General features: G+C 33.4%; 1 protein-coding gene across 2 annotated transcripts in view; it reads right to left on the reverse strand.

Moving 5' to 3' along the window:
• The window catches only part of LOC148613794 (calcium-activated chloride channel regulator 1-like), a 43,215-nt gene that overhangs the window by 7,967 nt on the left and 9,953 nt on the right, over window positions 1-25,295 (reverse strand). For both annotated transcript variants that reach the window (XM_088587389.1, XM_088587388.1), the window contains exons 2-7: window positions 4,897-4,983; window positions 4,606-4,807; window positions 3,723-3,837; window positions 3,019-3,199; window positions 2,156-2,288; window positions 1,280-1,389 (exon numbers count right to left, since the gene is read on the reverse strand). In XM_088587389.1, the coding sequence (XP_088443515.1) occupies window positions 1,280-1,389; window positions 2,156-2,288; window positions 3,019-3,199; window positions 3,723-3,837; window positions 4,606-4,807; window positions 4,897-4,983 (828 nt within the window). The remainder of the gene's footprint in view (window positions 1-1,279; window positions 1,390-2,155; window positions 2,289-3,018; window positions 3,200-3,722; window positions 3,838-4,605; window positions 4,808-4,896; window positions 4,984-25,295) is intronic.

Genomic DNA, 25,295 nt, shown 5'->3' on the forward strand with positions numbered 1-25,295 from the left:
GATTCTTTTCCATAGTTTCCGATTACCTCATGACATCACTAAATCGGTTTGGTACTGATACCAGTATACGTACTGCATATAATATGTAAACAATGAATATTCTATAAAGATTTCTAATATCATGTTTATCTTAATCACCAAAACATGCTGTCTTGTCAAGCTTACGAATACACAAATAATAGAAAAGAAATATTCAAAATCAAAAAGTTTCTTGACATCTATAATATATATAGTTTTCCATTACCGTCGATCTCTTAGGTAGGTCAAGATATGAGGCTGATTTTATATTGTCTGTAGTATCCTTTATCTCATGTTCTTTTGGTAGATGCGATGTACAAAATCCCCGAAAGTAGCATTGTTTAACGATAATACGTAATCTACTCAATGATCTAGCTAAACGATGTTCCTTATTATGATCGGATCAGCCTCATAAGAATGAAGAAATAGTTCACAAAGGAAAAGAGCACGATTTGTTCCTATTTGAATGCCGACGTCCACCCTACTGGACAAATACAGTCGATAAAAATTCCAGCATTTTGAAAATATCGTCTTCGGTATGTTTGGAAAATGATTTGGAAATGACAAAGTATGAGGAATCCATACCAAGAAGTACATATTTGTATTTAGGTGCACCGTCATTTTCGGAGAAACAATAATGTATAATGTTTTTGAGTCTGTATCTTAACTGAGTAAGAAGAATAGAAGTTTAAGAGTTAAAACGCCATAGGATTTTATGCTACTGTAATCTTGAATTTAAGGTATCCAGTAGATTTTTTGATTTGTTTAAGATCCACAATGAATTAATATAACTACGGGAGTAACAAGTATCGTGGTAGATGTGAGTATAGAAGTTAAAAGTTTTTAAAAAAAGTTTGGTGGTACATTTTGCAGATCCAACTATGTAGCGTTATTTGTGTTGCACCTTGTAGGGTTTCGGAACCGAGTACATAGACTGTAGATCACAATCATCGTCTTCGGGAGAGAGACAAAAGAGGATAGCATGGATTTATTTTGAGAGTGTGGAGCAGTATAGGTAAAAAAGGGTTCCATGATCTATTAAACAGATACTTGTCTGTAACAGTTCATACGTAAAATTTGACCATTCAACGATTCATACAATATTTTACAATTATTAATATAGTATTATTATAGTTTGCTCTATATTATTGGTCAATAGCATTGGCTATCTAAAATCATGAAATATAATCGAAGATTGCATACTTATTTCTATATTGTAACTGTAAAACGTCATCGTCTATGAATTGTATGTAATATTTACCGCCATACTTCCTGATACGTCAATCAGCAAACAAATTTTATCAAGCCCATTTTTCTGTTCAATGTGAAATTGCGGTCTTGTGTTCATATCCTGGTTTCCAGGAGATGTACCTAGAGTTAAAAACGTGACGATTATTGCATGTTGTTTATTTTTATTTATTATTTTTCATTGACATTTTGGTAGAAACCGCCGCCGTAACTACATTGCACGGTCTTCTCAGCAAAATATATGAACGATTTGTTTCCGATCGTATCCTGTCTAAATGGCTTTGACTTTAGTTTCTTTAATTACTGACAATATCAATGGCCGGTTATGACAATTTGAAATATATGAAGGTAAATTACTTTTGAAAATTGACCTGTAAATAAAGAAAAATAATTCCGTAACTACTTTCATGTATTCTTGATTTCAAGTCTTATTTTCAGCAAAACTTTTGGCGTAATTTTTGGGAAAACCTTTTAAGTGCTGAAATTAAGGAAAATGTATCATGAAAAAGTAGTGTACAGAATGATGTGCAGTGGAGTGAACATATCAATATTATAACTTTACTTCGTAAAACAGCAAAACTGGTTAACGAAGAGCTGTTGACCATGTTTAGATGGTTGAAATTTATATTAGGCACGGCAGTTGGATTCTGAAGGATACTTGCTGATTTCTGAGTCAAAATAACTATTTTCAAAATTCAACAGATCAGAAACTTAATTCTTAGTATTTGGCTTCTTTATTTTTAACTAGTGGGACCTAAGGTCGAAATTTGTAATTCTTTCTTTGAAAGTAAAAGTTACAATGTTACATTATAACTTTCATTTTTGTCAAGCCAAAATATTCATTATCAAAATTTGCCGGCTCCCCGAGTCAAAATCAAACGTATAATACTTTTGAAGTCGTCATTTTCCATCATGACATCCCAGCTGCTTTTCCTGCCACATTTCATATTCTGGTTGTTTGGCGCTATATCATTGTGTCGCAATGAAATGTCAGTTGCACTACTGTCGCAAAACTGTGATAACTATTTCAGAAAAAAAATATATATAATAATTAGCGTATGGCGAATTTTCTGCAATTGCAAGAATGTTTAAGGAGAATTGATAATGAATACTACTCGAATAATACTGGCATGATCCATTCAAAAAGGCCGTTGTAAATGATGCTTCAAAAATAACGACGAAAAAGACTGACAGTGGTATGCCGCTTTGAAAGATTTCTGTGATTTATGAGAAAGTATATATTTAATGACATTATGTAAATTTAATTTTTATATTATTCGTATAGCAGTATGACATTTCGCTTACATATTGAAGAATAAAAATATGAAAATGTATTTTCCTTGGTCGGAAAATAAAACACACCTTAAGAATTCTGTTCACCGTCATAACAATTCTCCAAACACGTTATAAAACAAATTATTTTTTTCCTAAAACATCAACTTTAGGCATATAAATTGATTAATAAAAATGTAAAGTCTTTACAGTGCATTATTAGTATATACCGTTATATCCCCTTGTAATCTGTTAGGTTACAGGTTAACACAATTTTAACGAGACACTGTAGGGAATTTTGAGTGTACACCCTCTTTAAGTTAAATACGGACGATTTCCTTTAATTGACATATTTTGTTTCTGTATTCTCAAATGTTATAGTTCTTCAAACAATGTATATCGGCGTTGATGCCACTTGTCAAAGCGTTACTTATCATATTGGTAGAAGTGCTCAGTACATGTAAAGTAAAAAAATCTTACGGTTGGTATATAGGCAGAGCCCATAAGAGATGCCACGGGAGCCGACGCTCCGTTGATAAATGTGTCAGGAACGAATATGCATTTCGAATTTGGGCCTGTCCCCGAATTCAAAGCGTTTATACACACAGCTTGTGAAAAACTTCTAAGATTTCGTATAGTACCAGTTATCTTCGTGGTACATCTACAAAATGATCAACTCCCGTTGATATAAAATGGACAACAAAGTTATTGGTCAATTTGGTTTATTGGTTATTTAATGAAATTTTGTAGAATTTTGAAAAGTTCTTTTTACGAGGGTAATTGGAAAAAAGTCGTCATATATATTCCTATGTTATAAATATCATGGACGATGTTTACGTTTGTTTATGTTTTTTCTATTTTGATTAATTAATTCATTTTGAAGAAGCAATTTCACAGTAGACGGGGTTGTTCTTCGCGGAGGGACCGACCAAAACTTTGCATCGCAAATCTGACACTTCTAACATCATTTAGAATTTTTAAAACCCTTCTATAAGTTTACATTATCTTTCCTGTATCAATTTGACCCAATGGAGCAATGTAACGAATAGAGTAAAAAAAACATTTTGAACATAAACTTCTAGAAAATAGCAAACATTCTTTGGTGTCTTATAAATAAAAATACTGGTTAAAATGTAATATTCACAACTATTATATTATAGTATCATATCCCTTAAAAATTTTACCTTATTGGTTCCCATTTTCCATTGTGTAGATAAAAACTTAACTTGTCCTTCTTTGTCGGGTATTCATCAAAGAGTCCCCAACGTAAATGTCCCCATTCATGGACGAAAACACTGTCTTTAAAATCAAAATATATTCATAAGATTATTGATTTAAAATTATTATTATAATGAATGACAAAAGCATTTTATTTGGTTCTTTTAATCTTATTTACATCAGATAAGTAATATATAGTTTTACTTCCTAAATTATCTAAGGTAAGTGTGAGACGCTTTCGGTGTTAAGTATCAGTGTCTGTAAGAATTAGGCAGTGGGTGAAACATTGTATGAAAAAAACACAATTTTGAAAGCTTTATTTGACTATTTGTACCATCCGATTCAAGGAAATAAGACAATTTTTTTTCTATATCAATTTGGTTAACTGAGTTTTTATTTTATTGAAAAGCACTGAGAATGAACATTTCTAGGCTAGATTACTCTATCAAAACCCTCATGTTTCTTATTTTTCTATTGAACAAATTCTGAGCAAACCCTGAGATCCCGAGGTCAAACAATGGTCTTTTCAAATAGTGAAAGCATCTTTGAATGAAATTATACTGTCAGATTTGTGGGGTCATGATATGTATGTTTCTGTTCTTTTCCCCATTTTGCCTGATTATTTCAAACACTTACACTTAAATGGCGGTATATTCTTTTCGAATTTATACATGAAAGCCTTTGTTTTATTATATGAATATTGCTTATGTTTACATTTCCTACTAGTATTATCTCTAGTATTAGCTTTTTGAAAGAGTATTGTCATTACAAACATAATTTCAGACGGCAGTGATGTTTGTATAACATATGGATAATAACAAATGTAAATAAAGTAAATATATTAAATACCAAGACTTCCATAGCCGCTTCTGTTTCCTTTTCTCAATACATCAGTTGTGAACCGCATGTAAAGGCCTTTTAAACCACAGCCTGGAAGTCCCCTGACATATGGGCCAGAACTGTCTTGGAGCTGGAGATCTTCTATATAAATATCTCCAGTCTTTGTTGCAGGTGCGTTTGTAAGTTTATATTTATTGTTGTTATTCCAATGACATTTTACTTTAGGACTGGTTGACAGCCGCGTCTAAAAAACTTTACATCGCATCGAGGTACCACGTGTACCTGAAGGAAATTACTATTATCCGGAACTATAATAGTAATTTCCTTCAGGTACACGTGGTACCTCGATGCGATGTAAAGTTTTTTAGACGCGGCTGTCAACCAGTCCTAAAGTAAAATGTCATTAAATTAGTGATGGTTTAAAACAATGCAAATAACCAAACTGTACAGACGCATACATACACACACGTTGAGCTGCTCTCATTCATGAAAGAGTAATCAAGGGAACCAAGGTTATAGCGGTAATCAAAAGAATGTAATCCAGGGACAAAGACCCGACATGGAAAACAGACATACACAACAAAGAACATAAAGTAACTAAAATCATACATACAAAGTAACAAAATCAAATGAGCAACTCGGACTCCACTTTAAAAAAGCAACGAATATTGGAGGGTATCTATTTAATAAATAGGATAATTAATTGATAATCACAAATAATCGAAATATGACCGATCGTGCCATGAGCGAAATCATTAAATCTAGGGGTTCCTCGGCTCTTATGATCATATTTTGGTTACTTTTTCCCATTAATTATACTATTATTAAGTATTTATCCAACGAGGAGGAATATTTGTTATATAGCCTAACTGGCTGAGTGGTCTAGGGCGGTGGACTTAGTGCAGTGTAAGCGGTGTTGCTATAGATGTCACGGCGTTACGAGTTCGAATCCCGCGGATGGAAAAACAAAATCTTTGCTCTGCAATAGTGTCACATTCTGAGACGTTTGTATATATATATATATATATATATATATATATATATATATATATATATATAAATATAAGGGTCTGAAAATTCACTACGATGTTAGAACTGTCAAATTTGCGATCCAAATGTTTGGTCGTTCCCTCCGCAGGACTCGAACTCGTACCGCTGTGACATCAATGGCAACACCGCCTGCATAAAGTCCAGCGCCCTAGACCACTCGGTCAGCTAGGCTATATAAACATATGTTTTGTTTGTTTGTTGGGGTTTAACGTCCGAGCATATAAAAATATAGCTATACTGTGGATTCATTATTGTTCTTAGGATACGAATATTCGTGGGTTTTGTTGGTAATGGGAAGCTACGAATTTAGATACACAACGAATTACAAATTAATTGTTCCTTGAAAATGAACAAGTGTTTTAACCACGAATTCAAGTACTCTCGAAGCATTAACTGTTTCTCAAACCACGACAATTGATACGCACGAAAAAAAATGAGTCCACAGTATTGCAGTGAGGGACATGAGATTTAAGAAGCGTTTACGTGTCGTAATTCAATTGAAGATGAAGTGCGCTGCATTTGTAGTCACCGATTATTTCTAATGCTGGTTCTTTTGGCGTCTGGAACCATCTACTCTTATTGATTTAAATAACGTATTATTCACAATTTATTTATACTTAATGTTTTAATTCAAAGTAAACTTCATTTATTTTTAATAATTTTGTCATTACAAACCGTTGTCTTTATATATGTATTATGTTTTATATTTTAAATATTCAATTTTAATTATGAATTGAACTTAAAATTTACTTCCACATATCATCTTATTTCATTGTTTTATGATATTACATTTCGAATTTTGTATTTTTAATTTTCACGATTTTTGTTCATTATTAACTTCATATTCTAATGTTTGAATTCCAAAATTTGTGGATTGTTTATTATGTGCACGATTAAAAAGAAAAGAAATTATAAATTAAATCTGGTACTATCTTCTCTATCGAATATTATCTTAGCTGCCTAGGATAACAGGTACCAGTCCATTATGTGACGGCGTGAGCTTTCCCTAACACATTAAAAGCAGTCTCACAAAGTAAACAAAACCAAGCCATGTCACAAGAACCTTTTCTTTATTATTGCATTCATTCGTTTAAAGATGTCTCAAGTAGAACTATGACCAACAACAGCTTTTATCCTTACCAAGATGTTGATAAATAGTTCTTGTAACATGACTTCAATCGCCAATCGACATTTTTTTAATTTTCCGATCGGCACTTTAATCATAATATTGATGTCAAATAAAAGGGTTTGAAGGTTTGTTTCCATTTCTTTCTAATTCAGAAGGAACAAAGTGAAGGTATTTCTTTTACACATGTGTGGTCCCTAAAAGTAATTGTCATATTATACAAAATAAAGTACACGCACTCTATTTTGATGTATGCTTGATTGTAAGTATCAGTGCCTGTTTAGACAGTGTGTGTGTGTGTAAGGAAATTACCCACCATTTGATCATTTGTACCATAAGAATCAAGAACGAAAGAGCAGATTTTTATTTCATTTTGTTAAAACGAGTTGGATTTTCATTAACGCTCTCTGAAACCTCAATTTTCTAACATTCTGTTGAAAAAGTACCAAACATGTTCAGTGATACAGAGATCGAAATGGTTATTACAGACAGAAAAGATTTCTTGTTATAAAATTGTATTGTCAGATTGGCGGGTTTTTGACTTGCATGTTTTAGACTTTTCCCATTTTGTCTGACTTTTTCTCATTATATGCATAATTTGAATTATCATTTTCGTTAGGTATTTATTTGTACGTGTACATTGCCTTTTTCGTATGAAAGTATTATGGTATGTAAGTGTATTCAGCCGTTTGTTCGTCTGTCAATAGGGATTCATTAGATTTAATAGAAGTCTAAAGGTAGTCGCGATTAAAGGAAACTACTAATTCTAAGTTTCCTTTTATCGCGCCAACACAGCATTTGAATTGCATACACCGTAAACAAAAGACTCGTAATTTTTTTTCGATTTACGGTGTTTCTAAAAACAAATCTATCATCACTTCTTTAAAAGTCAATAGTTCAAGTTTACATTTATACGATTAAATCTACTATGGAATAATAAATTGTTTGCGCTTTTTTTTCTTGAGTTTCAGTCCAGAATCAAAGACTTTTTCGCCTATGACAGTGATCGTTAAAAAACTAAGGGTATAAATTAAGCTAAATAGTCAAAAAAAAATCACGAAAAAAATCGCTTGCCATTTTCAAAACGGCCGCCACTGCGCGTGAAAATTCAAAGTTGTCCGATTTTGATGAAAATTGATATCCGGGTTCTTTGCGCTGCCTCGATTTATAATAAGCAGTGCCATTGACAATGTGTTTCTCAAAAGATTGATCAGAAAACGGGAGGCGACTTCTACACGTTTCGTGGAAACGTAAATTTTAATTACTTTTTATTTTTTTCATTTTTTTCCATTCCTTTACTATGGAAGTTTGTATGTGAGATTAATATTATTTGACATTTTTTGCAGAGATTTAAATGATATTATTATGGTAATAGTTGTACTATTATTGTAATCTTATATTTTGTTTTAGTACTTTACAGTCTTTAGTTTGTTTTGTATGTGGAAGTTTGTAATGTAAAGTAGAAGCTAAAAAATTGTCTACTAGTGTTAAATGGCATGTTCCTTTGGGTGAATAATATGTAGGTAATTCTTGAAATACCAGGATTGATTTAGGAGATGCTACATCGTCTATATGACGGAAACTGAAACTGCCAGACTGAATAGCTCACCTCTCTGTGCTCTTTATATCCCCAAAAACAGTAACACCATACGAAGAAGATAGACACAGATCGGTCAAAAAAGACAATAGTCTCAAAGATAACTGCACTCTAAGTTCGACAAAAGTATTGTCGAGCAAAAATTCCAACACATTAATATCATCAAAGTACTTCTTGTTAGAATCTTTTATAAAAGAAGCACACAAGAATAGTTTGGGTGTCTTGTGGGTCAAGGTCGAAATGGTAGGATATGGTTGTTATGATCCCCAAAATTGTGTCTATTTTGGTTCTGTTTTAGTTATTTCTAAATGCTAATTTAAATAAAGTTACTTTCGCTTAAATTCAAAAAGACAGAATCCCATGCAAGACCTGGGTTTACAAAGAATTGACGAAACGAAAGGTGCGAAGACGTAAAATGTAATAAATGACATTTAAGGGTCTGTCGTTCTATTACCCTATTGGTTTCTTCCAAAGTAGCGTACTTGGAGAGTTTGATGTGGGGGGATAGTTCACCATAGCAATCTTTGATTCCCTGGTGACAGACTAGACTACAGTATTACTTTGACTGAAAGGGTTTTTTTTATTTATTTGTATAAAATAAAACGTTACTTAAGGAGATAGACCTAAGGTAAGGGACACATCTCTTACAAATCACTGGAACGTTTGAATTCAGTATTTTATATCAATCTCATGTAGGCATCAAAGTAACTTGGATTGATTTCATTCTGTTTCAAATAAGACCTTAAAAGACCTTGGTGAAATCGAATCTGATACTAATATATCACTGATTTCAAGAGTTATGTCCCTTACCTTAGGTCTACCTACTAAATGAATTAGTAATGCAGGTACCTCACTCAAAAGTACAGAACAGTAGTATAATATCGTGCTAAATCAACTAGTACAAGTGTATTGTTTAGATTACAAATATGATCTTTTAATTTATTTATCTGTCATTTTTGTGTTGTTATGTAACAGAAATACAATGAAAGGTCTTTGATTCATAAAAAATAAATCACTTGCCCGAATTAAATTGTTTTGGCTCCCAATAAGGCCTTTTAAGAAACTCGAGTTAGCTCAAATCGCTTCGGGTGATATATTTATCACAAAACGAAATTTATTATCTACAACACGAGAGCAAAACAACCGATAAAGAGGTTATTCATCTTCAACTGTATGTGCTGATACATCAAAGCGAGGTCAGATCGTCTGATGCTTTGTTTATCATTTTAGACAAAGTTCACGGTTCACGTTCTTAATAAGACAATTGGTTTTATCTTCGCTACATATACATCACCTTGGCGGGTTGCTTTTTTTCTTTTCTTCTTTTTTTTTCTCTTTCTTCTTTTTGTTTTTGGTCTTCAAATAAGGATTGTAAAATCAAGTATGATTCGGAGAGTTGGTATTTCAGGGCGGATTGGAACGGTAGGTTCAGCATCAGGAATCTAAATAATGGACAGAGTCGCCATTTTTGGCGTCTGGAACCATCTACCCTTTCGAATTAGTAATCTAGATAAAGTATTATTATTCACAATTTATTTAAAATTGAATATTTTAATTCAAAGTAAACTTACCGTAATGACGTCATAGTTCCAGCTTCATACGAGATAAAATATACCTCTTAAGTATCGGTTAGCTTTGAACATTATCCAGTTTCCGACGTAGGCACAGAACCTCGTTACATGACTATATACATGCAGGTCATATACATTAGCGCGCCCCGATATTTATGAATATTCATTGCCAGCTGCTTAATTTGGTTCCTAAACAGGTTCCCTAGTCAATATCATAAGAGACCCAAAGATCGCCATACACATGTCTATGCGTGTTTTTTTTATTTGTATTAGAACGAGAAATTAACTTTAAAAGATAAAATGATCGGTTAGCATCAAATTTATGTAATATTACCCAGTTTCCGATTCAAACACAGGGGCTCGTTACAACTGATTATATAAAAGTCATATGTATGATCTAGGCACCGATATCCATATGCATGCATAGCCATTGCTAGCTGTTTAAACTTCTTCCGGATGATTGAAAAGAGTACGCAATAATATCAAGGGAACCAAGATTTTAGCCAAGTCATTCGACTTTAGAGATATCGCATTTGTACCATTTCGGATGTTGAAAGTAAGCCAAAATCGGTGACAGTGAATATTTGACCATTAGCGACTTTGAAGACTTCAGTCTTTGATTGGTCTTTACAATGGTCTAGGAATCATAAAGTGCATTAAATATTGCACATAAAGCCAATAATTTAGCGAGTTTATATGTAAATTTGATTTTGTAAAATCAAAAAATGAATATCTCATATAAAAATGTTAATTTTCTTTGCCATTAAACTTGTCCTTCGTAATTTTTGTCTTTGGAATAACACACAAGATTAGTGAGGGGCAAGAGTTGTCTTTCTTCGAATAATAACTCAAAAAATAATTTCTCACTTACCCATAATGCAATGTAATCAAATGTCAGACGATGTTTAGGAGCAGAAATGTTGGAGTGATTTAATATGGCAAGCCAAAGTGGACAAAAATAAGTATTTTCTAATATTAAAATATGATTTTTTAATATTACAAATTCATTTTCTAATATTACAAAACTCCTTTTTAATATTAAAAAAACGATTGAATTTCTAATATTAATAAAAAGATTTTTAATATTAGAAAATGGACTTCTTGTATTCAATTATGATTTTTTAATATAAAAAAAATCATTTTGTGATATTAAAAAATGTGACTGATTTTGTAATATTGCAAAGTTTTCTAATATTACAAATTCATTTTCTAATATTACAAATTCATTGTCTAATATTACAAATTCAATTTGTAATATTACAAAATGTCTGATGTTTGATAATATTACTAAATCACGAATTTGTAATATTAGAAAAAGTATTTTTAATATTACAAAATGAATTCTAATATTGAAAAAATCTTTTCTAATATTAAAAAAGTAATTTTGTAATATTACAACTTCATTTTCTTATATTACAAAATATTGGTTTTTGTCCACTTTGGCTTGCCATAGATTTAAAGTCAAAATAGGTGAGTACAATTGACTGTGTAACTTTTTTACGGTCTTTGATATATTTCAATTCAATGAAAAAATATATCAAATAATTCCCACTACTGAAATATCACAATAAGTGATAGATATTGATGACACGTTTGTTTAGGGAGCAGTTATTTAATTTTGACCGGAATGTTTCTCAGGTTTGTCCAGGGTGTAACGGTCCTTGGTATAACGGGAAACAATTTATTAAAATGATAAAATATGTTAGACCAAACACTTCTTACTGTTACAGTAATTGAATATCATTTTATTTTGTGTTATACTCAAGACAATTTTTGTTAGACCAAAGCCAAAGACAACAATGTGTATCATTAGGTTTATATACTTTTTCAACATATGTTATTATATTTTTATCAATATACGCATTGTACACATTTTCCGTTTTGATAAATTAACGCTATTCTCAATTGCAAATTTAATATTCCTTAGACTGTTTACGGGATTTTTTTTGACAAAAAAAGTATTGCAATATTTATGTTACACCAAAGACATTTATTTTGTTATCCCATGGACATTTATGTATTAACAATGTATTTCATGTATGATTTAGTTATTATTTGTAGAACAAAATACACTTTGATCAATGGACACATTTCTCATTTGCAAGTTAAAATCCATTCAGCTTTTTTACGAATTCCATTTAAATGGTTCCGCAGAATTATTCTTACACGAAAGATGAAATGTGTTATACTTAAGACAATTATTTAGCTATTCCATGGACATTTATGCATTATTGATCCTTTTTATATAATTTGATAAATCTACACATTTCAAGTTTGCAAGTAAAGTCCTTAAGCTATTCACGAAGTTAATTTTAGCGAAAAAAGGTGCTGCAACATTAGCGTTACGCCAAAGACAGCTATTTCTCTATCAGTCGGTACTACTCAGCCTTTCTAGTTACACATAAGAAAAAACCTCTGAGGCATAATGCGAAATAATCTGTCCGAAATTTTGACCGCTTCGATTCTAACATTCTCCTCGTTCCGCGCCAAAATTCTTGACAAAGTTATTGTTCTTTATTTCTAGTGATATCTTACCAAATTTTTTTAGTGTCACCTGGTAGATAGAACTACTTTGAGTAGCATATGACTACAATTCCTGTAATTTTTTTTTCAGGAAGAAATTCTCCTCTCTGCATCCGAAGTTATTTTTTCCATGAACATACATATTTTTCTAACCACAAAGAACCTATTATTAATTTTCTCATTTATATTAGATCAAACTACCATTTAATAACAACAATTGTTATCAAAACGGATTTAATGCTACAATGATGTAGAAATTACTAGATTATTTGACTGACATGTAAAACATTTTTTTGTCAACGTTTATAAATTCATTTCTTGAAGAAAATAGTATTTTTTTATAATTTAATATATATATATATAAAACCTTAAAGATTGCTAGATCAATGCATTTTTTTTCTATTTTCCTGGATATAAATGAGTCCGTAACCGGAAAAGTATTTGACGTCCACATTAAGCACATGCGCAGTAAAATAAATTTCGACCTGCCCCTTAGACACATTCATTTTTTAGTATGGCGTAAATGGCCGTGTAGTTCCGATTGGAACATGTATGCCAGCATTTCCGATCACACGCAAACTTCTGGTAAAACAGATTTTCAATCCCTAATTATCTGAAATGTGGTAATAGTTTTTTTATAGACTCTCATTCAGTAAAATTTAATTACTCCCGAAAGTGACATTGCAAATGGCAGCACTCAACCGACAATGTGACATGGTTGTCAGTTTCAATATTCAAAGTACAATGTATTTACGCTGTAACTTTATTATTTCAAAACTGTTGTTTTGAATATACAATGCCTAAATTGAGTGTAATAAAGCAGATGATACCGATTTAGGCCTCTAAACGGCTCTATCTTTTGTCAAAGCAATGGTAGCCATGTTGCTTACGATTTGTACATTGAATTACACTGTCGTAAAAACTGTCGTCGCTGAGGTCATAAAAGGGGCTTTTCTAGAAATACTCGCCGAGTTGCTCATAAAAAAGCAAGTCCGGGATAGACGAAAGAGGATAAGAAAACTATGACACGTTGAACAAATCAGTTTTCATGGAGCAGATGGATACACCGTAACGATCCAAAAATTCATGATGACGACCATAAAACTTCTGTAGTGATGACTTCAATCTTGTAGCGACATAATCCTGTTCCAGAAGCCCAATTATAAGAATTCTAGCGCGATACAAAATGTCTACGTAGTTACGGCAAGCTCTGGCATAACGTATGGGTTGTGATATAAAAAAAACTCCTTACTCAGGTACTGAAGGCATGTTGCTACAGATAAAAGGAAAGTTGACAGTTCTGAATGAAAAGTCATCACGTTTGTCATAATGTTTTGTCAATTGTTTCCCTTACCACCAATATCTATGTGTAGGTCAAGATATGAAACTGACTTCACAGTGTCTGTAGTATCCTTCATCTCAAGTTCTTTGGGGTACATGTAGATGCGATGTATCAAATGCCCATAACTAGGATTGTTAAACTATAATACATCATCTATAAAGCGGAAACTGAGATTAAAGGATTTAGCTAAACGATGTTCTTTCGGATCCAATCAGCTATAAAATAAGACTCATAAGAGTGAAAGAATAGGTCAGCAAGTAGAGGAGCACAATTTGTTCTCATTGAAATGCCGATATTTTGTTGAAAAAAAAAACGCGTCCATCACACTGGACAAATATGTTTTCGATAAAAAATTCCAGCATTTTGAAAACATCTTCTTCAATATATTTGAAAGATAATTTGGAATTATTTTTTACAAAGTATCAGGAATCTCTACCAAGAAATATATATTTGTATCTAACTGTACCATCCTTTTGACAACGATGTATAATATTTTTGATTCGAGACTTTAACTGAGTATGGGGAAAGAAGTATAATTTCAGGGAAATGCCACTCGTTTTATTTTTCGTTGTTTATATTTAAAGCAGGGCCTAAATTTTCGCGAAATGAAAAGGCACCTAGAAAATTCGGTCCTTTCCCCAATAAAAATCAAATGGTTGGTACATGTAGTCAACTGAAAGGTCAAGAAAACTATGACGATAGGTTACATAAATTGGCTATAGCCATTAGCGGGTCCAGCAAATCACTTTAGGAGGATGAACACATTTCAATGCAAGCATTTACACAACAAAATACGCTATTTTCATTTTTTTCAAATTTATAAGCCCAAACCCCCCATTGGAATCGCCTATGAAAGTCCTGTCTCATAAACAAAATATGCACCAACTGAAGCCCTTCGTAATGAGAATACAGCCATTGCAATCATAGGTTTTCGGAAAAATTAGTTACATTTGGATAAATAAACGAAAAATACATACATGTATATAAATATCATTGCACGAATCGATAAATGTATTAAGCCTTTTGCGTTTATAAGCAACATGGAAGAAGTGCTTTCGAAATAAACGTTTCAGGTGAAGATTTCTTCATTACCACATTTCATTATAATACTACAAATGTACATGTAATAATAATAAAAATGACATGTAATAAACGTTAGCACGACATAAATAGCGGCAGCAAACCGATCTTGGCTATGGTCTGCACTTGTGAAAAAATTTTGATATCGTGCCTTTTTATGGTTAAAAAAAAGCCACCTATGATAGTGTGGAAACCTCCTTTTTGGAACCCCTTTTCCAAACTTTCTGAATCGGCCGCACCAGGAACAAAAGTACAGAGAAAGGACATCGCCAATCTTTCAATCAATTATATGAACGAGCTCTAATTTCATCGAGCCTCAACGGAATATAGACTTGGGAAAGGGGAAAGTGTAGCGTTTGTAACGATGCCCTTTAATATTTTTTTCACATACCCAATGTATCAAATAGATAAATATACTTTACTGTACAAAGGGAGATAATCATGAAACGCGTGGTGTGATTTAATTTGCCAAAAAAAAAGTAAAATATAAAAGTGCATTTTGAAAAAAGGGGTAACTTATACGTATATACATGTACTTACATATAGAAGTCAAACTTTGGCATGGGGCATTAAAAATGTTGAAGTCTTGGTCACTGTTTTAAACTATCTCAAATTCATTATCTTATTTCTACCGTTCTAGAACAATTTACATGTGTATTACACGTAGGATAGCATTTCTTCTAATACATGGCAATACATGTAAGAAGTCAGTTACTAGCACAGGGGCTCGGTGAAATGTATTTTAAGAAACATATATGCTCGCTAGGCAATGGGAACCTCGGAAAAGGTCAAAAGGGAATTTACGTGTTGCTTACTGTCTTTTTACAAATTGGATTTTTTCTCGCCTTTTGGCTAATTTTTGATACCAAAATTGAGTTCATACGTAACGGTTCTCTTTCTGTAATAAACCTCCCCTACAGTCTAAACTTCTCTTTCAACATAGATTTTTCCTAGTTTTTTAACCAGATACCAGAAGACGGACACCTACTATGACCGGAAGTGAAGGTATTGGCGCTCGGTATTGTCTAAAATATTCATTCTTAGGGTATGTTCTTTACCAGAAATGAATGAAACGTACTTTTCCACATCTCATGCATGCAATTTTCATTTCTTAACTCACCGTAAGAATGTATATTTTAGCAAAACATTATTTGGGTCGGTACTGGTACGTGTACTGGTTAAAAAATCCGATTTGTAAAAAGGCGGTAATCTACTCGTTAATTCCCTTTTGACTTTTTCCGAGGTTCCAATTACCTAGCGAGCATATATGTTTCTTAAAATACATTTCACCAAGCCACTGTGTTACTAGTAAACAAATCAACCATATATATTGATAAATTTATGTTAAGTTACAGCTGTTGAACAGTCTGAATGGTACATGTAAGCATACCACAGTGATCTTTCTTGGCCTGAACGTCGAACCAGAATATGGTTTGTGTAAAAATACTGATGAAAAATTACAGATATCTAGTTCTTAGATTATAAAAATGTTAAGGAAAAGCATAAAATAGAAGATTTTGCATTGTGATGCAGCGTTTCGATTTCCTGGAAGCAAACCATAAAATGCAGATCGGTCCTCGGATTTCAATACGTTCTGCATTGGAAATTCCGGAACAGAAACTGAACTAGAACGAGACTTACAAATCCTATTCCAGCAATACTATTCTGGTTGGCCAACAATATTAATTTATTAAAACACACTCGTTACTTACTCGCTAAGTGCTCAATAAATACACAATTGTCCACACACATGGAGTCGCGATGAAAATGTCCAGGAAATGACAAGAAAGAGTCACATAGTTTTAATTAGCACTCCAGCTAAGAATCATTGATATTTTGTTTGAATTGCCATAGTAAACAAAAAATAACATTCGGTTTTTCTTTAAATTATATAGAATGCACTTTTGATTTCAAAATTAAGGAAGATAACTCTGCGAAAGACACTCAAATACAAAAGAATCTATTGGATTTTCAATGTTGATTACCTTCTATGAGCAGACAGATGGGAATGAATAATTACACATTTCACAATATAGACTCATAAAACAACTTAATTACAAAAATAGAAATATGTAGCTCTTTTTTTGGTGTATCACATTTTTCAGATTTTGCATGATGCTTACATTGACTACTACTTAAGCATTCTCAGTCTTTATTAGCACGTCACTTAAAAATTTTCATATGGCTACGAAAGAACAAGCAGGGATCGATTAAATAAGTATGGAATGTAACTTTATCTTACATATAAAGCTTCCAATTGAACAGATAACCTTCACGGAACAAATTAATAATTAAATAAGTCTTATTTAGAGTGGGAATAAAATGATCATACATATATATGTAATAAGAAGCACGAGCTCTGGTGAGCTTTCGACCGACATAAGACGGAACTTAATTCAGTCCCTAGCAAGCCTATAAGGTTGCGGAGTGATATGTATACATCAGGTCTGCGGAGGATATTTGATGTGGAAGGGTATACAGGCTTGTGGAATAAAATGTTGTAAATCGGAAGCAACTATGTAGATACAATACAATTTGTCGCGTAAAGATGAATTAATTTAGCAAAAGTGAATGTATATTTGAAAGTATTTATTCTCTTGCCGTGTGTTATGTTGGGACCAGGATTGTAGCTTTTACTGGTACCAGTAAAGCAGGGCTAGTCTTTCCCCATAACGACATGTAAATAGGCAGTCTAACTTTTGTCATCTTGCCATATTCTGTTCATGCAATTACTTTTCACTGTGGCCGTATTTTACATCTAAATTTAGTGTTTTTCGACACAAAATGAATCTTTGATAATAGTCCCTTTTATCATTTGGTGTCAATGGTGGGTGTTACCGTCTTAATTTCAGACAGTAACTCAACTCCCACTTATATAAGTCAACGATAGTAATGTTCATTACAAAACTTCCGGCTCTAAATACCAGTCGTTTCATTGAATCTATATAATAATCCAGGCCCTTCGTCAATACATTTTATTGAGAGGTACAAATCTACCCTCAGGTTTTTTCTTCAGCGCATTATATGCACATGATACCTCAGGTCCGTCTTCAAGACATTATGTACATAGTTATATTATCTCAGGTCCTTCAATACCTATGTATAGGTTACGTTTGGTATCTAACTTATTCTGATTTGGAAACTATTTTAAGCGCACTTTTTGTGTGCGATGCGGCAAGGTTACCTGGGGAAACTCTGTACTTGGAAGCCATCCAACGACTGTTGCTTGCAGTTATAGGGTTGTTGACGAGATTGTCAAAATGCATTGTTCATGGATTTTGTACATTTTATTTCATTGTATTACCTTTACACAGTATGATATAATTACGTAATATCCCAAGGACAGATAGAACAAGATACTCCTTCAATGACAGTGCTTTGAATAAATGAAAATTATCTGATTTAATGTCTTTTATGTGCTTTATAAAGGTATTTGTTATTTATTCAATAATTTATTGTGTGTTATATTTCATGTATGGAGAAGACCTTGTGAGTTGAAATAACTCGTGTCTGATCCAAATTTGTTTATTTGCAAATAAAAGATATTTAAACTAAAACTATGATGGTAAAGTGATTTGACCACAAATAAGAAAATATATTCAGTTGATCCACACTGAATTATATACTCGATTACCTGAACTAAATTAAATATTACGGAACATCCCAGGTCTAACTCAAATATTCGGAATTAAAACAAAATAACATGAGCTTCTATTTTAAAGCTAGGAACAAAATGACGGAGGGTGGACAAGGAAAAATAAATCTTCTACGAAAAGAGAAAACGGGAATACCTAAAAGACTCAAATCAATTATAGCTCGTTCCATTTTGTTTCTCGTTTGAACATCTTTTTTCCCGTCGTCTTTTGTCAGAACAACATTACGAGAATGTTCCATTGAAAATACATTTCGCGTTTGGTCGTTGATAGTAAACGTCGACTGGCAGAATACTATTAGATCTTAGAAAAAAAAAGAATAACGAGGGCGGAGATGTAACTTAGCAAATCACTGTAAATGTAGCAGAGGCTTGTGACGTCATGATATCAGGGTGTTGAAGAAAATTTACATGCTGGAAATCACATTTTTACCAGAATTTTCCATTACGCCCATCATAGATCTTTCGGGAATAAACAAATATTGATATATGAGACTCCGATGACACGGTATTAGCAATAAATTCAGCGAAAAGACTTTTTCATGGGTACATTCTCGTGACATTGGATATGCTTTGTACTTAATTTTATGATAGGACAGTACTTAGACATTATTGATTAAATTGTTATTGTTGAGAAAGGGAGGAATGTATAATGATTTTAAGAATTAATATTGTCTATGTTAACTATAAATTGAATTATATGCATGTACGGGTAAACATGTACGGGTAAACTGGACACATAGAATGTTTATGTCCAGATTCACATTGATTGATGGATGTGTCTTATATAATTGAATAGTATATATATTTGAACATGTTGTATGTTCAGAGAGCTCGCTTTTACTCTTGAACATGTTGTATATTCGGAGAGCTCGCTTTTACTCTTGTAATAAACGTTACAGTCAGTTTTACTTGTCTTGGAATTATTCATCCGTACCAGATCCTACCACATATTTTTGGTGCCGTGTCAGTTCGTTCCTGAAAGTAAGTCGCTTTAATGTTATGTTAGATTTTGTTTTCTGTTAAAATGACTGACCAAAATCCAATTGATGGATTGACTGTACAATCAGCTAGCTTGTCGAATTCAGTAAATGTACAAACAGTTCTTAACCGTATTAAACCTTTTTACGGGGATTCAAAAGATTTTAAAGGTTGGGTTAAGGCTCTAGAAAAACATGCTTTTATCAGTAAGATACCTGCTCATGAAATTAAACAATTAGCTGTCTTGACTTCTAAGGGTGATGTAAGTTACACTATTCAACGCAGGCTTACAAATTTTCCAGAAGAAACTTGGGAAGGGTTAAAGAAAGAAATGATACTGTTTCTGATGCTCATTTCGCGGTAAAAATGCTAAGAAGAATTAGGCAAAAACATGAGGAAAATGTTCAATTTTTTTCTGAAAGGTTAGTAAATTTGGCTGAGGAAGCATATGATGATCTGCCGGGGGGAATTTTAATTTCAATAGTGAATGTATTATAGTCTTGTTATTGTCTACACACACTTTATTATGGTTGACTCAAACCAAGAATGGACTAAGATTCATGCTTCAAACAAATCATGTACCAAATGTATTGCGGATAGCAAAATATTGATGTAAGGTTACATTTTTTATGTTCCTGATAAGTTGTGAAGTTATGGAACTAGAGAAAGTTTTTGCGAAAAATAATTTAGTTGCAGTAGTGCGTGTTCATAGGTTCATAGGTCAAATATATTCTGGTCGATTTTTTTTTCTTCTGATGGTTTCTATAAAATCTTATTCTTTCTTTGATATTCCCTAGATGCAAATTACTATTCACAGAACTTCACTTTTATTTTAATTGGTGCATACGTAATTTTATCTTTTGTTATTGTCAGCGCCATTTGTCGTTGCGTATATACGAGCAGTGGTCGGTTGTATTTATTTAGTTGAAGCCGTTAGATATATGGCTCTATGGCAGTTTGCCGTTATTGTTTTATTTAGTTGAAGCCGTTAGATATATGGCTGTATGGCAGTTGGCCGTCATTTGAACGTAGATAACGTTGTTTTTATGTTACAAGAGGTGACATTGTTGACCGAGGCAATAAGAAAACACAGAAATGCGTATGTAGTAATGAGGTGCATCGTGAAGTTTTGTGAAAAGTTATTAAGTTGCTCTGAATTGGTTATCCAGATTTTGATTTGGTGTTTCTTACCATTTAGTTATTTTAGGCATGTTTAGCGTGCTTAAATTTTGCCGAGCATACTTTCTTTTAAATGCATATATTTCATTGTTTTATTTTTTATTCATTTTGAAATCATTAGTTATGTTTCCTTAAAGTTAACTAGAAAATGGTGGTTCAGATCGAATTCAGTTGAACTCGTTGGCATTTAGCCAAAGTTTTAGAAATTATCTGTTGTTATAACATTGGGTTCGTGTATCATTTATGCAGATGGCACCATCCTTTTGATCGTGTGATCCAGTCAAGTTGACGCTATTGGCAGCATATCTTATTCAACCCGGGAGAGGATTGCCGGACGTGAGCCAGACAGAGATCGATGAGGTGGAAGATCGCATGAGGCGATGGCAGAGAAGATATGGGCTGTGTGGTCGAAGGGAGACCCTCGCGCATTACCTGGCGGACAATGAAGCAATGTGGACCTGGCTGCACCGCCAGCCGACACCGACGACGATGGTAAACAGGGTGTTGAATGTGTTCATTCCCTTACACGAACTTTGTGTTATTTTCAGGAGTATTCTGCCTCCGGAAATTACAGGTATCATTTGGATGATGTCTCGTGGGGGTCATCCAGATCAGACGAAGGCTGAGCACAGGCGTCGGGTGCGAGATTGTAATTTTGAATTACAGATTGCGGTCGCGGCCTGTGTATCTTTCGATACTGATTTGGTTGATGAGCACTGCTTTCGGCCTGTGGCTATTCGGAGTCGCGTGGTATTCTTTCGGGCATACCATGGCATTCGGCGGAACAGACTGGCCATCAGGGAAGTGTACGAGGAGACCCTTCGCCATTGGGTGTCTCTCCACCACCCAAGAACAATTCACAAATTCCGTGAGTATTTGCGTGTTTCGGTACGGTTAAACACTTGTCGAGCCAACAGGTCCCATACTGCCAACCGCCTCCTGCTGCTGACCGCGGAACCATTTTGCGGACGCCGGCGTAATGATAGTAATGTGTTTCAACATTACTCTTTCCACTATACTAGTGTGACATTTGTCGAATAAAGAAATTGGTTTTTCCTACCATTCGTGTATTCTTTGTATTACTACTGATTTTAATTTTAGTTAGGCGTCACCCTCGCTTTCATGTTTGCGCCTTGTTATTATGGTCTTACTTTTGGAGTGGTTTAATTATTATGTCTGGCGCATATTTAGTCGTGTTCTTTTAATTGGTTAGTGTGTATAATTTTATTAGTTATTGGTCTTGTTTATTGTAGAGATGGTGGTGTTCCATGTCGTTGTCTTCCTGCTCATTGGAAGTGGGGTAGGCGTTACGATTCATGAAAATGTAGTTTTCCAAAAGGTTAATACGGTCACCATGAGCAAGTCACAATGACTAGTTACGTTTGTCATAGATTTACAACCTTTTTAGTCCTTTCTAGATTCATTATCCATATATTTAGGTCAGGGTACCATTGCAGTTCGTCAAATGTTAAATTTAGCAGTTGATCGTACCAATCCTTTGTATGCGGAAGTGTTATCTGCTTATTCGTCACTTACTGTTGAAATTTCGAGATTAAATACTACTAAACAACTAATTCAAGATAGTTTCGTTGATTTTAGCATCTTAGGGGATAGAAGGAAAAGAAGCCTTATTCCAATCATAGGTAAAGCTTTAAGTTTTCTATTTGGTACAGTCTCTGAGTCTGATTTGAGTTCTGTTCGGCGCAGTATTGGTAATTTGGCCCGTAATCAAAACAAGATTACGCATGTAGTGTCCGAAAGTATCTCAATTTTAAATATTACGAGAAATGAGGTCTTCCAAAATAGGGAACGTTTGAATTCATTGGTCACTAAGTATAGGGGTCTCATAGGTCGTCTGCAAAACAATACTGAACTTTTAAAGAAACATATTGTAAGTGTAGAAAATTTCATGGTACTTAGTTTTCATTTGCGGGATTTAGTTAAAGAACTTCATTTTATGATTGAAAAAGGTTTAGTCTATTTAGATAATTTGAAACTTCAATTAAACATGCTATCTTTAGGCCATTTATCACCATCACTTATTACACCTTCGGAGTTAAGACACCTATTACTGGACGTTCAAGGTCATTTACCTTCATTTTTACAATTATCTTCCGATCCCAAAAAGGACTTGTGGAATTATTATAAATCTCTAACATGTTCAACTTTAATTCAAGATGATAAAATTTTAATTATTTTTTCTTTACCTTTGCTTGATTATCAAGGAGAATTAGAAATTTTTCAGGCCCACAATTTACCTATTCCTATGATGTCTAATCGTATTGGTAGATTATCACTGATTGCGAAGTATAAATTAGAAAGTAATGCATTGGCAGTTAATAAGGCTAGAACGCAATATGTGTTGTTAACTTCAGATGAATTAAAACAATGTTCCAATCCATTAGTCGGATTTTGCAACATTAAAAGTCCAGTCTACCCAGTAAACTTAAGTAAGACATGTATCATTACTCCTTTCATGAAAAACAAAAATATCTTAAATACACGTTGCCAAACACTCATTTATCCTAATTCGATTCTACCTATGGCAGATCACATACGGGAAGGTCTTTGGGTAATAGCCACACAAAAAAAGATTAAGACTCTCTGTAGTTTGTCGTCATCCTTCCCAATTATCTACCACAAGAATAAATTCACCTATTGGATTAGAAAAGTTACAACTTCTTGTTCTGCTAATAGTGATTCTTTAACACTTTTACCATATTACAAGGGTGAAGACCGTTTTCAAAGTTCACAACCATTAAAAAGATTAATTGAAATTTACAATGTGTCTGAATTCACAATATGGCACCCTTTTCATTTAGCTTTGCCTAATGTTACTGTTGATGAGCTTCCTAACACATTGCAACATATGGAAACCATACCAATGGCGAATTTAATCAATCAGTTAAAAGATTTACGAACAATTGATACTAGTTTTCAAATTCCAAATTGGGGGTATGCAGGTATCTCATTGTTAACTGCCATATTAATTGGGGTTGGGATATTTTGTTATTGTCGACAAGCTCGTTTTTGCAGACATCCATGGTTGGCCAGAAAAAACAGAGGCAAGTCTGACGAACATGAAGCAGCTGAAAATGGATATAAACTGGTCCCAACAATGTCGACAGATTCTGACTCTGGGTTACGTAATAGACGATACTGCGACTTAGACGAAAACAAAGTTGAACAAGTGGTCATGAAAACAGTCTCCAAGATATATTCTTCGTTCGAGACACAACACAATGGATAACAATTTTGCGGTGCTGCCAATTACCTGGAAGACGGCTATGGCAGCCTCACACAATGAACGATACTACATAATCATGGAGCGCAGTAGACGGTGTTAGTGAATTTGTAGCTGTATAACCGAACTTTTACAACTTGTAGTTGTATAACCGAACTTTTACAATTTATAGCTGTATAATCGAACTTTTACATTATATAATCATGGAGCAGAGGAGAGCTGGAGCGCAGTTGACGGTGTTGGTGACTTTGTAACTGTATAAACAAACGTTTACATTTGTAATCATGGAGCAGAGGAGAGCTGGAGCGCGGATGATTTGTAAATAAACTCATTGATCTGTTATTATATTATTGAACTTGATGTTCCAGTAACGATAGGATCGGAACTCATTTATCATCTTCATGCGGTGTCGGACATTGACATTCATCTTTATATAACTTTTCTCATTTGATTTGTGCCTAGTTTCTGGTGACGGATTTTTCAAAATAAACTTGACTGTCCACAATTAGGGAGTACTACCACAATGCAAGTACGGTTACCGGCCTGTTTGCTGAATTATCTACGATAATTCTTTGAGAAAGGGAGGAAAAAAATATGTGGTAGAGTCTGGTACGGATGAATAATTCCAAGACAAGTAAAACTGACTGCAACGTTTATTACAAGAGTAAAAGCGAGCTCTCCGAATATACAACATGTTCAAGAGTAAAAGCGAGCTCTCCGAATATACAACATGTTCAAGAGTAAAAGCGAGCTCTCCAAATATACAACATGTTCAAGAGTAAAAGCGAGCTCTCCGAATATACAACATGTTCAAGAGTAAAAGCAAGCTCTCTGAACATACAACATGTTCAAATATATATACTATTTAATTATATAAGACACATCCATCAATCAATGTGAATCTGGACATAAAAATTCTATGTGTCCAGTTTACCCGTACATGTTTATCCGTACATGCATATAATTCAATTTAGAGTTAACATAGACAATATTAATTCTTAAAGTCATTATACATTCCTCCCTTTCTCAACAATAACAATTTAATCAAGAATGTCTAAGTACTGTCTTATCATATTTTCTCACCCAGCTGTTTAATGACAATCCATTAAGGATTTTAAATTCTCGGTTTGGTCACATTAACTTTAGTTGACGTATGCTTCCTAGTGGGTTTAGACCAATAATTGATTGAGATACTTTATGTTTTTTTAATATTGGTTGCAAATGGATCTCCGATTTTGCACTTTGGTGTATTTTTTCTTGCATTATAGATTAGTGAGTGCTGCGATTAGATTGAATGGTAACGGATATGAAGGAGTAATTGTAACTATAGCGGATCATGTACAAAATGATCCAA

The sequence above is a fragment of the Perna viridis genome, chromosome 6, assembly GCF_037379345.1.
Source record: "Perna viridis isolate PV_CMFRI_1.1 ecotype Kerala chromosome 6, ASM3737934v1, whole genome shotgun sequence".
Lineage (NCBI taxonomy): Eukaryota > Metazoa > Mollusca > Bivalvia > Mytilida > Mytilidae > Perna > Perna viridis.